Below are 18,092 nucleotides of genomic sequence, written 5' to 3' on the forward strand. Positions count from 1 at the left end.
TTTAATTATCTTCCCGTACAGTAATGGACCGAAAATCGAAAATGTAAACTTTTGCATATCCTCACGTTTTGAAGGTTTCTGAACATTTTGGCATACCTCATAAATCAGAAAAAATGGATGTGTGTGTGTGTGTCCGCATTCTTTCGTCCACGTTTTCGGGCGCACGGATCAACCGATTTGAAAGGTTCAAAAAACATTCGATTCCTATTGATAGGGTGTTTTTAGTTTTTGGCAAAGGCATGTCTAGCTGTTACGGAGATACGGAGCAAAGAGTGCAGAAAATACAAATCGAGTTTTTAAGAGAACGGAGTATCCGATTTGAATGATCTAAAAAACATTCAATTAGTAATGATTGGGAGAAGAGGTGATTAGTTTTTGGCAAAGGCAGGTCCAGCCATTTCAAAGATACAGAGCTAAATATGCAGAAAATGGCAGTTTTTGGGAGAACTAAGCGTCCGATTTAAATGATTCAAACAACTTTCTGCAACAAAATAATTGCTTTTGGATTTTTTTTTTTTTTTTGAAAATAATTCAGATTTCAATTTTAATTCTGACTAAAGTTCTAATATACTTTAAACAAATAATTTCAACTTTACAATTAAGTTTACGATATGTATAATATTTGAATTTAATATTCCCCGAACATTTCTTTACGGTGCGGCGTGCGGGAAGCAATTTGTCTTAAGGCAAGATGCCATACACCACAAGTTTTAAATTATTTTTTAGATTCTGAACTTTTTTTCAAAACGTGGTGCGTCAGCTGCGCGTAAGTCTAACAGATTAGCACTGGTACGGAACCCATAGAAATGTAAAGTTATCTGATAATTTGATGTGCATATGTCTAATGATCATTTCTGTCTGCCAAATAACTTATATATTTACTTATAAAATATATATCTTTTCCTTTTTTTATTGCATCATATGACCATGGAAAGACAAATGCTGCTTTAACTGCACAAAGAATGAATCTTCCTTAACAAATCAGTATCAATTCATCTTGATCAATTTATTGACAAATGTATTTTCCACATTATTTTAGATATAAGCTTTAGGATATGTGATATAAATAAAACTAGATAAATAGTACTTATTTTTTTTAATATTATATATTTAGTTATTAGAAATAAATACAAAACTAAACAATAGAAATCATAACTTATTACACTTAATGTATTTATAAATTACTGTAATAAAAGCAAAACTTAAATTAATCTTGCAACAACATCAATAATTTACGATCTTATATTCTTTACATATATTTTTTATATATAATATAATAAATAATACTATCATCTAGAAGCATTCACTATTGTGTAATATTTTTCCTATTTAAACAATAAATCAACAAAAATCACATCAATAAAGTTTTTTTATGAATAATTTCAACAAATCCATGACTTTAAGAATGATTCTACTGACTTTCTTCGGGTTCCTTTTCTGTAATATTAAAGTCGCTTGGCAATGTTATACAATCTTCTACAATAGTTTTTGCAAGATCGACAGTTTGCGTGCACTGTGACTTTGGTATAGGCAAAGATGATGGCCTAGAAATTTTGGTTACAAATCCAGCTTGATCATCCTAAAAAAAATCAGAGATGATACTTGTTTGATTAATGATATTGTTTCTTTTTCATAATTCGTTGTTGATTTTTTTTTGTTAATTTTGATGAAATTTTGTATATCGATACAATTCATTGTCTTAATGAACATACCCAAATATTATAGGGTTATGAAAACTGGTTTAACTATAAAATGAAACTAGTTGGTATTGGTATTTTGCCTTGAGGCTAGTTACATAAACTTCCCGATATACTTTTAATTATTCATAAATTAATTTATATTTTATTGATTAATTCGGTTGTTTACACAAATCGCTAAGTTCATGTAACTTGCCTCAAGGCAAAATACCAATACCTACTAGTTTATATTATTATCCAACCAGCAACTTATTGGTATACACTAGTGATGTGCCAAGTCGATTCAAGTGATTCGAATCATTGGAATCAAGCCTTTAACGACCTGATTCGAATCAGATTTTATTTGATTCGAATTAACTCGTATCAAGCAGCAAAATATTTAGTGTGATAAAATATGTATGAACACAAATTTTCATAAATATAAAAAAATATTTTAATTAAATTCAATATTATAATAATATAAAATAATAATAATATAAATAACATAAAAATAAATATTGAATTAAATCATGCGAGCCACCCGACATCAATACGCTTAAATGTATCACCCGACATCAATCGACTTTATATGACTTCAACCGCATTAATCGACAAACTATATCTTCCGACTCCATACGACTTCATATGACTCAAACCGAATCATTCGACTCCAAGCGGCTCGAGCGATATGACTTGAAGCGACTTCGGAACAGATACAATGCGTCATCATTCTTGCGTGTTTTGTTCATGAAATATCAATACCCAATTTTGATAATAATTAGGTGTTTTAGATTTTAAATGTTATCAGAATAAATCACTCGAAATTATGAAACGAGTTTCGGGAATCTTTCAATATAATACTCTTTTGAAACAATTCGACACCAGAAAGCCAATAAATTATATTCAACTTCTGATTATGTAAGTAATGGCAAATTCACATTAATGAAATTAACTTTCAGCGCTCAGTTTAGATGCGATCCTTTACTGATTACATAGTAAAATAAACAATTGACCCATGATTTCAAATATTATTTTATATGCTTTAGTGATGCACAATTGTTTGGTAATCCTTTATTGTAAATTAATTTGAAGATATGCTTCAACAAAATTAAATCATTCTTAATAATTTACAGAATATACTTTTTGATAGTAATTTTTGTTTACAATTTTTACTTTGTCGGTAATAGTGGTTAAACTAACACTTTTTATTATAAATTCATGATTTTTTTATCCATATATAAAGTTGATTCGATTTGATTCAAGTCATGATTCGAACACATGTCCAAAAGTTCATGCAACTTGCCTTAAGACAAAATGCCACCTTTATTTAGTTTCATGTAATAATTTTTTAAATGGAGTGAAAGATAACTTTTATAACGAATTACAAATCATATTTACACATGAGGATGTTCTGTACCTGTGGTGTATATACAGCAGTAACATCTGTTTGTGTTGAAGTATCTTCTGTATTTATTGACTTTGTAAAAAATCCAGGCATTGTTTGACATAGTTTTCCCATATAGTTCATGACTTCCGTCATTGACTTCTGTAGCTCTTTCACCTGCACAAATAGAAAATCAGGGTGGAATTATGAAAATGCATTGTGCAAAAAAAAAATTGTAATTTGCCTGTTGCTGCAAATGATTGCATGTAATTTGAAGATCCTTGATATTCTTATTTGAGATCATAAAATCCTGATTATCAGATTGACCAATCTCCTGTAGATTTTGATTATTTTGTGATGTGTTAATACCATTATTTACATCTCCTAAAATACAGGTAAAGTCACAATAAACAATATATTATTTTATGTAATTTTTCTTTACTTATTTCAGAATTATACATACTTACAAAGTTTAAGGTGCATAAATATCCATGCATCTAAATCATGTACATGAAATACAAGATACACTACTGGTATAAGAAAGAAAATTTATATAAAGAATTGTTACACCAACTAATAAGAAATGTATTTAAAATAATCAACATCTCCTTATTAGAAGAAAATTATTAATAATCTAAATTATAAAATTTTAAGAAAAAACATGAAATTGTTCCAAATTGAAAACAAGAGATTGAAAAATAAAATCTATTAAATAACCATATTTTGAGTTTTAATTAAGTTTATGAAATAATAAATTAAACTCAAATATATAATAAAATATAATAATATTTATTAGAATATTGTAGCTGCAAAATTTTGAGTATTATAATTATATTGATAATTAATACCATTGCATGTTGATATATGCAAAACTTTCTTCCACAAGGCAGAGATAGCTTGCATCTGCAATTGCTGTATTTTTTTCTCACTTTCCAAAGCTGACTTTGTTGCAGCCATGTCGGATGTTAGTTGCCTGTAATAAATTAGGATTCAGTACTCAGTAGTATTTCAAAATGTCATGTAATATAAAAATGTTTTGAGTTGAGCAATGCACTCATATGAGAAAATAATTTAAAGTTGATACTCTCTATATTCTACAAAGCAAATGGCGCAAAATATTACTAATATCAAAACTAACAAATTTCTAGAAAAAAACATTATTAGTATGTACGTAAAAAATTTTAATAAATACAATTTTATTGTAATGTGTATAAGTTTATTAGAAATTGTAACCCAATATTCAATATGATCTCTATTAAATGCTTGCATAATCAACAATTTTCTCATATTAAATGAATGTTGGTCGTAATAAGTACTTTAGGTGTTCTGTCATTCTCGTTTCATTTAATTTATGAGTCATATTCTTGAACTTCTCTGAATTACGTATCCTATATCCTCTCCACAACTTTTGAATAATAATGGCATATTGATTCAATCCATCTGGATTTGAGTTATTGGAAATGTTTATACTTTCATTTAGTTGATTTTTCTTTTGTTGCCTAAAATGAAACATAATATTAAATCCAACAAAAAGAAAGAAAGCAAAATTTTGTATTCAAATAAATCTGGGAAATATGAAGTTTCAAATCAAATTATAATAAATAAACTTAAAAAAAATAATATATGAACTGAATGTTTTTATGTCATCACTAATATGTATATGTATATATGAGCAAGTTCTTATAGGCGATACATTAAAGAAAAAAACTAAAGATTTATAATTATATATATATATATATATAAATTTTATAAAGGCAGTACTCACATAAACTTACTAGAATAAAACTAACACATAATAATAACAAATAACAAGTAAATAATTGTAAATTGGAATAATAATTACTTCAATTATTAATATTTAATAAATATTATATATTATCAATTAATATTTAATATACATTACAAACATTCTTTTAAAAAAATATTTTATAAAATAGTGACTGCTGACTGACTGACTGTTTTTTATTGCAATTTATAATTTATAACTTAGTTTTATTGTATAATATAACTCAGTTTTATTGTGATAAGTTCATGTAAGTAGTGTCTTTGTAAGATTTTAATTTAAGACATTGATACCGTTCATTTAGTTATATTCTATTTTCTTAGTTTATTTATATATTTAATTTTTAATTTTGCTTTTTTTACTTCCAAATTGTATACCCACTGATGATGAATTTTACGTCAAAACATATGAAACAATAAAGATGTTGTAAGAATGAAATTTTTTTACTTGATGTTGCGCCCTCCAAAAATTTATTCATACATTTGAACATCAAATTTAACTACTCTTAACACACACACCGATATATATATATATATATATATATGTATATATATATATATATATATATATATTGTGATAAGGTTTTTCAGCCACAAGTCGAAAAAAAAAACAGAACGTACATATAAAATATTGATGTTTTAATTGTCAAATTTTATATAAAATAATTTTAAACTGGTTTGCTAAATGATGAGCTAGTACAATAGCTCGAAAAGTAATAAAGAAGATTTATATTTATGTTCTGTTTTTATTTTTTTTGACTTGTGGCTGAAAAACTTTATCACAATATGTTTCAAAGTCAAAATAAACAATATCAAGATATATATATATATATATATATATATATATATATATATGCTTCCTTCTACTTGTATACATTACACACAGAATAATCCTTTTAACTTCCCAGTAATTATACGTAAATTATACGTAAATTATACTAATATAGTTGAATTAGATGACTAATTGTACGTACATAAGCTGAGCCTTTTTCTTGATGCCTTGAAGTTTTTCTGTATTTACTATCAAATTTTCTTCACCAGGAGCAGACTGAAATAGATTATCTAATAGTTAACAAAATATGTGAACAAATGCTACTGATATACTAAATTAATTAAAAAACCAAACTATAGAAAAAATTAAATTTTTTGTAAATTAAATTATTTATTATTACTATGTAATATTGTAAATATATTTAAAAAAAATAAAATTTGACTATTTTTAAGCTATCGCTTTTTAAAGTGTATATTTACAATATCGTGATATCCTTTTTTACCACAAAACATAGCACAAGTTAGACATTATAATAACAAAATCACAAGATAGCTATCCTTCATACGTCATCATATTCAATTGTCTATAACTAAATTTTTGTGCGATTGTGTCTTGATCAATCTGCTGCTTCTATTAAATTGTAAGTAAAGCTTATATTCTATGACTTTTTATAAATAATTAAATATAAGTTCACTAATTAATAATAAGATAGGTTCCAAAGCCGGGAAACCAGATAGTTTTCATATTTATGCAGCCAGTGAAAAAAAAGTTTATCCACAAATATTGCAAAATTAAACTTTTATGAAATTTATTCTTTGATATGTTTAACCCTAATGTGGCACAGCAAAATGAGGCAGGGATTCTATTATGTGTGTATATATATATATATATATATATATATATATATATATATATATATGCACATCATACACATTACCTCATTATTACTCTGCATTTTAGATTTACGTTGTCTATTTGGTGATGTCATATTTTTGTTGGTGGTTTGAGCTTTTGTCAACTGAAATTTATTGCTACGTACAACTTTTGGTGAACCTACAATTAGAAAAAAAAAGTTAATTATATGTATTATGTCATATCATATAAGCAAATAAATTTTGTATGAAAATAAATTTAGATAAATTTCTTTAGACAATTGATCGGTTTTGATTAATTTTGGCATAATAAAAAAATTGTGCTTTATATTAAAGCATAATATAAAAATATATTTACATTTTGGAGAGTTTGAAGTTCTTGGAATACTGGATTTAGCAATTTGATTACTGGTGCTATTATTAGAAATTACTTGAGGTGGTAATGTGCTTTGTGGCATAGTAGTATTTTTTATATATATTTCTGGGTGAACATCAGGACTCATTAATGATTCTGGAACCGGAACCAATTTTTTTGCTGCATGTAAGGGACTACTGAGATCTGAAAATATTTTGAAGATGCATGTTCAAATAAAAATCATCTAAAAAATGTCAAACAAAAAACACATTAAAATAAATACAATATCTAAATAAATTACCATTTGAAAGATCATGGTTATTTTGACTAGATTTTTCTATGTTTTTTATTTTTTCTTTTTCTGGTCCAGTTATACTTGGAGTTCTCACATTTAATGCAGAGTCCAAACTCTGAGTCATTATATTATTCTTACCATCTATAATATTGGCTAATAATTTATTATCATCAATATTAGAATCATGATAGCTATTGGTCATAACACTAGATGCTTGAGAATGAGTTAATGATCTTGAATCTGAAACACATAATCAAAATCTAATTTAGCTTGTTCTATAATAAAAAATAAAATAAATGCCTATTTCTATGATTTTCTCATGCAAATGCTCAATAAAAAAAAAACACAATTTAAAAGTATAAAGCACTCACGACTTGGATGTGGTGAACCTAACTTGCTATTCATTCGTCTTGATGATCCTGGAGATGAGTACACACTTAAACTTCCTACAATGAATCATGACATTTTATCAAAATAAAAATAAAATGTAAAGAAATAATATTTTTTATGTAAATGTTAAATTTCTTGAAACATTTTTTTCTATCTATATTTATTTTCTAAATTCTCCTATGAAACATTTTAGTCCCAATAAACCATTAGTGTTCATATTCTAAATAGATTTTTCTTAATAAATGTATAAGGTACCTGTGCCACTGGACACCTGCTCCCTCATGAGTTGCTGTTGATGTTGTTGAGCCTTACTTAATATTAGTCTTAATTTTCTATTATTCTCTGTTTCAAGTGCTTGCTCAGTTATTGGGCAAGTAACTGCTAAATATTTACATAAACTTTGTTGTTCACCTATCGCAAACTGTCTGCCTCGTCCTTGGCTGTATAACCATTCAGCTTTTAAACTAGAACACAAAATTTTCATGAAAATTATCATTCTAAGATAAACAGCATAAAAATAGAAATAATCAATCAAAAAATAATAATTATAAAGCACAAAGCATTGAAGATATTGTAAACTTAAATAACATCATAAAAAAACAAAATATATTAAATTTATGATGTGGCACAATCATTTAATTTGGTATCAGATCATTTAAAATTCAAAATAAAACATTATGAATTTTACCTTTCAATTGGTGTCACCATGTATCCATCAATAACTTTCAGACTAATTATCCAATTAATTATGAACGGTCGATAATCAAAACCACTAAGAAAACAATAGGAAAATAGTTAATTTTAAACAGCCCTATCAATGGTTAAAAACACTCATAAAGAATCCCGATACAACAATGAGAAGCAAATATTTATATTAATTATGAATATAAATCAGAGTGGTTATTGCAATTTTGTTAGTAAGGTACATGTACCATACCAGGGATGTTAAGGAAGGTTTGACTTCATAAAAAAGTAGGAAAGTGAACAAGCTAAAACTGTTTTATTCTATAAATTAGACTTATAAAATCATTATAGAACAAAATTTGGCGGCATAGAATTTCATTTATAGAAATAATCAGCATTTTGCTGAACTATGAGTTTGTTCCTGCTTTCTTATTTTGCGATCAAAATGAAAAACTCCTGGAATAATGTACTATCCCGGAATAGTGTACATTTACCTTATAGCACACATTTTGAATATTAATATTTTTATAACTTAGCATCAACACATGTTATTTATACATATTATATTAATTTTTATGCATGCTGCAGATAGTTTTACATATATTTATGATCAACAAACAAAATATTAAGTCATATGAATTATGAAAGGATACAAGCTGCCCCCAGTCATGGTAACACATGGGTTGCCTTCAATGGTCAGTTCAACCAAATTACACAACATTAAAAGATGGCTTATTTCATTCAAGTCACCCAAACTATTATTAGCAAGTGTCAATGTTGTTAATGAAACTGGTAGATATTTATCACATTGTCTCAAATGAACTATTCTATTACCATGAACAAATAGTTGCTACAATAAAAATTAATTTGCAATAAAAGCAGTACACTTGTAGTTTAAGGTATATGCAACCATCCAACCATGCAATATATTTTAGAAATTTGAATAATGTTTCAAATGGCTCATGCAAACCTTGCTAAATATCATTATTTCATAAGGTATATAATTTATTCAACTAATCATAGTTGTCATATACAAAATAAAAATATATTATTGTAATACATATTAATCGATATTATGAGTTATGTAAAATTTTCATCGATTGTAATAATTAGCAAAATAATCAATGTACATTGGGAAAACTGTAACATGTAGAGTATAAACCTGTAGATCATAATAAAAGCAAGCACTCCGTTTTGTATTATAAATTAATATTATAAATGAACACAGTAGAAGATAAAACAGAGTGTTTAAAAAAAGATGAACAAGACTATCATAATATTAAAATAAAAATGTTATTTTCATAAATATTTCATGAGAATTCAATGAAAAGTTCAATGAAAGAAATCAATTAAATCATCAAAGATATTGAATTACATATATACAAAAATTAAGTAGTTAACAGTTACAAACCTGTAAATTTTTCATATATGAGAGATCATTTATACATGTGATGTTATTATGAGATAAATCCAAGTATTCCAGGTTAATATTTGACTGCAAATGTTCTATTGTTTTGATCTTGTTATGAGATAAGTTTAGATAATTCAAATGTATAAGATCTCTTAGTCCTTCAATTGTCAAAATGCTATTATTTGAAAGTTCAAGTATTCTCAAATTGCTTAAACGGCAAACTCCATACATACGTAATAACTGATTATGTTTAACAGATAACTAAAAAAAGATCATTATTTCTGTTATATTATATCAATGTAATAAATGTATTATATAATGCACAGAAAGAAATGAAAAATAGAAAAATATTTTAGTTATTTATATCAAAATGATGGAATATGAGTATTACTCACACAAATATTATATTTAAAATAAAATTATAATAATTTGACTAGATGCTACATTAGCTTAACCGCCAAAAATTATAGTGTGAGCACAATTTAAATTTAATTTTATCTACTTAAATGTTTATAAACATAAGCATATAAACTTTGTACCAAAACAAAATGAAACACAAATAGTACACAAACAAATAACATATAGAAGACATATAGTAAATATATTTATGTTGCTACGTGTTAGGTCTCTGGTAAAATATAAATTCCAAAATCATTACATTACATTTATGATTGCTTAAGCAAAATATTTCCTTTAAAACCATGATTTAAATTTCTAGATTTCTATAAAGCATACAAAGCATACTTAAAGCAAAATATTTTATACTCATCGAATTGGATTATATCGCATTCATATTTAAAAATTAGAATAAAAATAATAAAAACTCTGTTTAGCCCTTTAGAGTTCAGGTGTAAAAATGAAACATTTACCAGAAATTTGTAATGCATACCCTTTCAACTTTAATGTAGGAATCAATATTATCCAGCTTCTGCAACTCATTATTATCCAAAATTAAAGATTTCGTAACGCGACACTCGTCGCTGTTCGCTTTTGTTAGTTTCTTTAATGCCTGTGATGACAAATCCACTTCGTCTGCGCATTGTACTAATTATAAAATAAATAAAATATCAGTAACTAAAGATTAAATATAAGAAAAAAATGTCAGAAACTCACACATTTTGAATATCTAATTACATTAGCAATGATTATAAACACATACAATATAGTACAAAATATTATAACACTTAAAAACACAAATGCATAATTAATTTATTACTACAATGCATTTAGAAAATATATAAATATCAAAAACATTACAATATTTACTGTTTTGCACAATACGATTGTATTTGACATTAGCAATACTAACATGCGAAGGTTGGTATTGGTAAATGTATAGGCTCTTCTATTATCTATGGGCGGCAGAGCCATACAGTGTTTATGCTTATTTATCTATGGAGCCATAAACTATTTATCTATGCTTATTTATTAGCCTTGCGCCGAATATTCGGTTACTATTCGTTATTCGGCATATTCGGCATCATAAATAAGCACCTTTTTTGATATTCAGCTGAACACCAAATAGTAACTTACTATTCGGCCGAATACCGAATGGTTAAAATCAAAGCAGCCGCCTCATTTCAGGTATATAAGTTGGCTTTAGAACTTTAGCTAGAATTAAACTTAAAATCCGAATTATTTTCGATATTAAAATAAAAATATTTTTATGAAATTAAGAAAAAAAAAAAAAAAAATATGTTTCTTTCCCAAAATCAATCGTTCCGTGAACGCAAGCAGAAAGTTTTTTGAATCATTCAAATCGGATGCTCATTCAAATTAGATACTCCGTTCTCCCAAAAATTTCTATTTTCGGCAGTATTTGCTCCGAATCTCAGCAGATCTTCCTATCAATATAGAAATCAAATGTTTTATGAATCATTCAAATCGGTTGACCCGTGCGCTTGAAAACGTGGACGAAAAATTGTATCCATACACGCACACACATACATTTTTTCTAAGGTATGCCAAAATGTTCGGAAACCTTCAAAACGTGAAGCTATGCAAATATTTTCAATTTTGATTTTTGGACGATTACAATAACTTACCCTATGGGAAGTTAAATACATGTTTTTTTCTGGTAGTATAAAACTTCTTTTTTTATCATACACAAATATATTATCGTAAGTTTAAGTGTTTAACAATCATAGATAAAGTATGAACAATTTAGTAATAGATAATAATAACTAATTGTAAGAATAAAACAGTGTTACAAGAAAACTCGTACTATAAACAATATTGTATATATTATAAAACTTACTGAAATAAAAATATTGAATTAAAAAAATAAGAAAAAACTGTAATTATCACCAAATATACGGTTATACATATTTTTTTATTCATACTGGCATATTGACTATGGCTATTATACTTAGCATATAGGTTTGAAAAAAAGTGTATTTCACAAAAAAAAAATAATGAGCGCCATGTTACACGCAAGACACATTTGGCAATTATTATAAGTTTGCTTTCCCTTCAAATTTCAAGACATTCGATTTTTATAATACATGGCTGAAATTATATATTTTATCTAGCATGATGGTAGCCTGAAGAGATTCAGTTATTTATAGTTTGCATTTAAATTAATAAACATACTATTATCCACCTCCAATTCTTTATTCTAAGATCCCACTTAAATTAATAGATATGAACCCACATATATATGAAAATAAATGTGTTTCGATGCATATAATAAAGATCATGAAAATCACATAGCAATATATATTTGACAATATAAAAATAAAACCTAGTTCATAAATGAAATTATATACACGTTTCACCAATAAAATTCAAGTTTATATAGTACCTAGATCTACATAATAGTACAAAATATGTCAATGTGTAACAATTTAAAATGGAATTAAGTGCCAATAAAAAATCTAAATTGGTATAAAAGGTTCATAATCAAACAAATCTGCATAATTTTAAATGCAAAATAATTTTTCAAATGACCATATATTGAAATATTGGAATAAGGGCCTCAACAAAATTATTACTAAATATCATTTACATCTCCATGTGAAAGTAAGTAAACAAGGTAAATACAGATACAAGTACATCTGTAATTGGATTGTTGCAATGATTTTCAATTACAATTTTTGCAAATGAAAGAAATGTTTCATTCATGTTAGTTTTTCTAAATCTAAGATAGTAGATTCAATGACTACCTGCAAACTACAAACTATTTATAGATTAATTTTCAAACACAAATCACAGAAGATATTCACTAAGTCCACAATATTTGTAAAACCGACATATACAAAATCAGATCAATTTATAAAATGGTATAAGCGGCTGAGTGTTATAAAGCTTATTTCAATATAAAAACAAAATAATATTCGTTCATTATTTGCTAATTAATCTAAATGAATATAAAATAAAAAAATAAATAAATAATGATAATATTAAAGTGAAATGTAAACAAATGTATTATAAATAGAAAATGAAAATGACTAAATGTTATAATAGATCGTACTGGTTAGAGTATTATAAAAAAATATAACTTTCTTTAAATTTGATGTAAAATATTAAATTTATGAAATTATAAATGTTGATGTAAAACTATGCACGCTAGGGTAATAAATTTTCACTACTAGAACTTAGGTTGGGTAAAGATTTGAAAACAGTATTCAACCTTTCATAATTATCTTTCCCTTTTTGGTCTAGCGATAAAATTGATCTCTTAGTATTGTTTGATTTTAAATCCAGATCCATAATTTGCTTAATAGTTAATTGTAAAATATCTGTTTTACTATTGCTACTTATTAATTCCGTCTTGGTTTCTTTTTTTACAACTATATCATGAATATTCTTGACCCCATCACAGATTTTTGCATTGTCGATACTTGTGCCTAATGCACCATCAACGCAATCTTTAACACCAACTCCTAAAAAATTTGTTATATTAAGATTCTGTAATAGCTTTGTATCTGAATAACGACGATTAGAATTAGCTTTTTCTACAATTTTTTTATCTAAATAGAGAGTAGAATGTCGAAATTCATTATCTACAATTCGAGATTCTCCCAAAATATCACGATTTTCTAAAAATACAGATGTTGTGCTCTTTGTTTCCATATTATGTAACTTTGAATTATCTTTAATATTTTCGATGCAAGAATCATTTTCACCAGACTCACTATCATCATTATTTTGCAAGGTTCTGCCTTGATTATTTGGATTGTTTTCTATATTTGCAACAACTTGACCAAAATTAAACCTTTGAGGAACGCCTTGCTGCCTTGAGGTTGCCCCTGTTACATTTTTTACCAGGACTGGAGAAGGAGACATTATATGTACCTTTTCTGGAGCATTTTGAATCAACAGAATCCTAAAAAAAAATTAACATCTATAAACAGACTGCATTCTATAAAAGTAAAAAGTTTTAGATATTATCGTCATATTTATAAATTTTATTTATAAAAAAGCCATTGGAATAAATTCGATAAGGAAGAGCCGCGGTTAGGTTTGCTAAAAGATCCGCCATGCCATTAGAAATTAGAAATCGCTTTGAAATTAGCAAAAAAGCAAGTGAGCAGTCTACAAAACTTATCAGTTGTTTAAAAAGTGTTACCTTAAATAATATCAAAAACTATGTACATGATATATGCAATTGTGCCAGAAATTTCTTATAGCAGATGCTTAATATTTCACAAAATAATTTAAAAAAAAAATTGTTTCAACGTTTTTCATGAAATTTAACATGTCAATTAAGTTCACACACTATGAAAATGACTTGAATTTTATAAATAAAATAAAATTTTAAATAACAAGCTACAATTGTAGGACATAAAAGCACGTGTCTGCATTTGCATTTCTGAATCCAGCCCTGGGTGAACAATTCAGTAACTTAATTTAAAACTTATTATTTGCCAAGGCTTTTGATATAAAACTCAAAATTGCAATAATTGACATGCTTAAATTACAAGAAATGTATCATCTATAATTGTATAAATGTATCACCTATAATGTCACTACCTGTTATGGGACCTCCATCTGTTACACAGGTGCAAATATTGTCGACATTGTATATACATAAATACAGCACCGCCAGTAAATCCCACAGCTACTACAACTAACTTAGTCCAAAATGGCCAAGCTGTAAATTAGATTATAAATTTATTTACTATTTCATTCAAGCATGTGTTTGTAAAGTTGGTAAGATTGTCGTTGCATATTAGATTCGAATTATCATAAATTTGAATGATTTAGTATAAATACATAAAACTATTCTACCAGGTAAAAAAGTTACAGTTGCATAGTTTATCAATGTATTTTAAATAAAAGAAAATCATTATACAAAGATTTGTACCTATAAGCCCTCTTTGAACTTCTTCAGCGGCTCTATCAATTAAAACAAATAATGACCAAATAACACAAAGAGCAGCTACACAATGAAACAACACTGCACAGCATAAACGTCTTCGTTCAACACCAGACATTTCCAATCTTCTCCACTAAAAATTATTTCTAGATCAGTAACCAAATATGAAGTGCATACTACAACATAAAAATGTACAAACTTCATTGAAAGGCTTGATTTTAGTATGCATGATGAATGGGAATTTGCACAATTCACAACTGCGCATGTCACTAGCCGTAAGCCACTGCTGAAGACACGTCTGATGAACATATTTGAGACTGCCTAAAATAAAAATAAATTAGTCATTCAAATTTTGCTCTTGCAGGCCTAAATACAATAGACATATACAGTAGATACCAGGATTTACTAAAATGTAATGTTAGTAAAATTTTAATAGTTTAAAGACAAAAAATTGTATTGAATATCAATAAATAATTAACTCAAGCAATTCAGAAAAAATATATTTTATTATGTTCTGTGTATTTTTAATTGAATTTTACTCACAATGTATCAAGACAAACGATATGGTCATTGAAAAAGTTGTCAAAATAGCATGATGCACAATAGATATCAATTAATGTAATTAAAAATAAAAGTAATGTATAAAATTCGAACAACATAGTCAAGAAATAAATTGATATGATTCAATAATATTCCTATTCTAATTTCATATTATTGTCATTTTAAATAAAAAATGAATATTGAAAATGTATTTACGAACAATTACTTCAACATCCAATTACAAATTAAGAGTATATTATACAAATAAAACTATTACAATTAAAAAACTATTACAATTAAATAATTAAATAATTATTTGCTATTGATGATTTGAGAGAGACTAGGTGGTTAAGTAGACCCATAACATTTCTGGACATATTTATACCATATAATGTCTGTCGCTTTGCAAAGCAACTGAGTATGAGAGGAAATATTACAATTTGTTATAAAATGTACCAATTTTCACTAACACTCAACACTTATCATAATGGTTGTGAATTCAATTAATCATTTACCAGAGCAGTAACAAGGAGCCAATAGAGGATTTAACGTATCGCTTTCGCAGTGACAGATCCTACAAATATCTCCGCTCGAGCAACTTTGACTTGCCTGGCTGCTTCCTGAGCCTAATCGTGCATTTTGATGATCGTTTGCAGCACAAGGCACCATACCCCATTCCCCATATTCAACATCGCATCTATGTTTCCCTAAGTTCTGCGGAATGGGCATTTTCAAATAATGTCTTAAGCTTTTCAGTGAAATAATGCATCGCATGTAACACTACTTCTACATACGATGCGTAAAAGAGATAAAATAGATTCTATAACATATAAAATATCAATTTCTATGATTGCACAATACACGCTGCAGAATTATGCTTCAAGTGAAAAGGGTATCAAAACAAAACAAATGAAATGAAATATGTCACAGACTTGCCATTATCAGTTACACCAATAGGGAAACGAGCTACAGCTACATCATCGAAGATATGTAAAAAGAGGCAAAGCCTACATTCAAACCAGCGCCACGATTGACGAAGTTTAGAAATCATGTCTAATTCAATCTTCTTTTATCTATGAATTCAATATTGAGGAAAATCCATGGAAAATCATACATCGTAAAAAAAACTTGAGTGGCATTTTGCCTTAATGTACATAAATTTATGCACACAGATTTCATATTATTCTGATGAATATTTTCAAAGTTACACGCGAATTTGAATAGGAAAACACGGCTGAAATGGAAGAAAGTATACTTTAGTTAACTATAGTTAGTGATCCGGTGAAATTTTTTAAAAAACAACAGAAAAGCTTAGTTACATGTAACTAAGCTGTTTAGTATTACATTCTGAATTTTATAACAGTGTGTAATTTCGGAATATGAGAAAATTGTTGCGACCGATTCGAAAACTGTGAAAATCGCTGCATACATAGCACTCGGCATAATTGATAAAGAAATGAAATTACTATTGAATTATATTAAGGCAATATAAATTGCAATTTAGACTCAATATGCATTCATGTGTCAAAAAAAAGATAATCACCGCAAGATAATTTCAGATAGTCGAGCGCGAGAGAGCACCCGAGATAACAGAATGGTTCGCAGACAACACCAGCTTGAGTTATTATAAGTTTCCGAATCCGTGGAGGGTCGGTTGAAAAAAAATTCTATTCCATGTAATTTGCTTTCCAAACTTTAAACGCTTCTTTCCCGAAATGGTGTTTTCAAAGTCGGTAACCAACATTACTCCAAAACGGCTAAACCGATTAGTCTCAAATTTAACACGATCTTCTTAAATACATTTTTTACTAATTAATCGAAGATTTTTCTGATCCGATAAATTTTTATAAACAATTTAAGGTCAAAATTTTGTCAAAAAAAAACATTTTTTTTAAGAAACCATCATTTTGTCAAAAGATATTATTTTGCTTGTTCATTCGATTATTTACTAGATCATTACTTTAATGAAACTTTAATGAAAACCTCTTTGGTTTTTTAATTTCAGATGATTTAGTTCAGAGATAGCATGGTCAACGCAAAACGTGTTTTTCGAGAGGTGCTTTCGGAGATCTACTATAACTTTTTTTGTAATAAATATTTTTGCTTACGATTATTTTTAAAATATAGTTAAAAGATGCCTTTATATGTGTATAAATTATTAGTATCAATAGATTGAATAGTTTTTTTCTGAAAAAATTCTCAAAAAATCGCTTTTTTGGCCTTTTAACTGTATATAACTCCTTAAGGAAAGTTGCATGTTGCATAAACTTTCCGATATGTGTAAATAATCGATTTAATTAATAAATATTTGTTTTGTATATAATCTTAAGTGTATAATTATAAGCTTAAGTGACTACCCGTCTAAGTGTCTGTCAACTTGACTACTTATGTACAGCCATTTACCTGCCTACCAGTAGATCTGCCCCTACTCTGCTTTTATCTATGGATCTGCCCTATCTGCTGGACCATGTCTGGATCTATACTTGTCTAAGTATAGTTTTGCAAGTGTAATCAACTTTGTACTCCGTTTCCTTATCCATGATTCCGCCAATACAAGTAAAGGTGCTGTTTATTTAAATCATATAGTAGATTATGAGTATTAATAGATTTA

At 27.2% G+C, this 18,092-nt stretch overlaps 2 protein-coding genes across 2 annotated transcripts; both read right to left on the bottom strand.

The window, feature by feature from the left end:
- Positions 1-1,398: 1,398 nt before the first annotated feature.
- LOC113377135 (centrosomal protein of 97 kDa) lies at positions 1,399-10,908 on the bottom strand. The gene is made up of 16 exons (XM_026617344.1): positions 10,735-10,908; positions 10,511-10,665; positions 9,622-9,882; positions 8,864-9,060; positions 8,215-8,298; positions 7,782-7,990; positions 7,508-7,582; positions 7,143-7,376; positions 6,845-7,045; positions 6,552-6,667; positions 5,817-5,890; positions 4,377-4,559; positions 3,909-4,033; positions 3,305-3,444; positions 3,094-3,237; positions 1,399-1,579 (listed from the first exon to the last, which is right to left on the bottom strand). Exons 1-16 carry the CDS (start codon positions 10,736-10,738, stop codon positions 1,412-1,414), a joined length of 2,370 nt encoding a protein of 789 aa, XP_026473129.1. The 5' UTR covers positions 10,739-10,908; the 3' UTR covers positions 1,399-1,411.
- A 2,188-nt stretch (positions 10,909-13,096) lies between these two features.
- On the bottom strand, positions 13,097-16,389 carry LOC113377494. Its single transcript, XM_026617840.1, has 5 exons — positions 15,997-16,389; positions 15,141-15,262; positions 14,930-15,074; positions 14,596-14,716; positions 13,097-13,948 (listed from the first exon to the last, which is right to left on the bottom strand). Exons 1-5 carry the CDS (start codon positions 16,253-16,255, stop codon positions 13,189-13,191), a joined length of 1,407 nt encoding a protein of 468 aa, XP_026473625.1. The 5' UTR covers positions 16,256-16,389; the 3' UTR covers positions 13,097-13,188.
- Positions 16,390-18,092: the final 1,703 nt, after the last annotated feature.

The sequence above is a fragment of the Ctenocephalides felis genome, unplaced genomic scaffold (assembly GCF_003426905.1).
Source record: "Ctenocephalides felis isolate EL2017-DRISC unplaced genomic scaffold, ASM342690v1 CF-g0.4_SCAFFOLD_01886, whole genome shotgun sequence".
Taxonomy (NCBI): domain Eukaryota; kingdom Metazoa; phylum Arthropoda; class Insecta; order Siphonaptera; family Pulicidae; genus Ctenocephalides; species Ctenocephalides felis.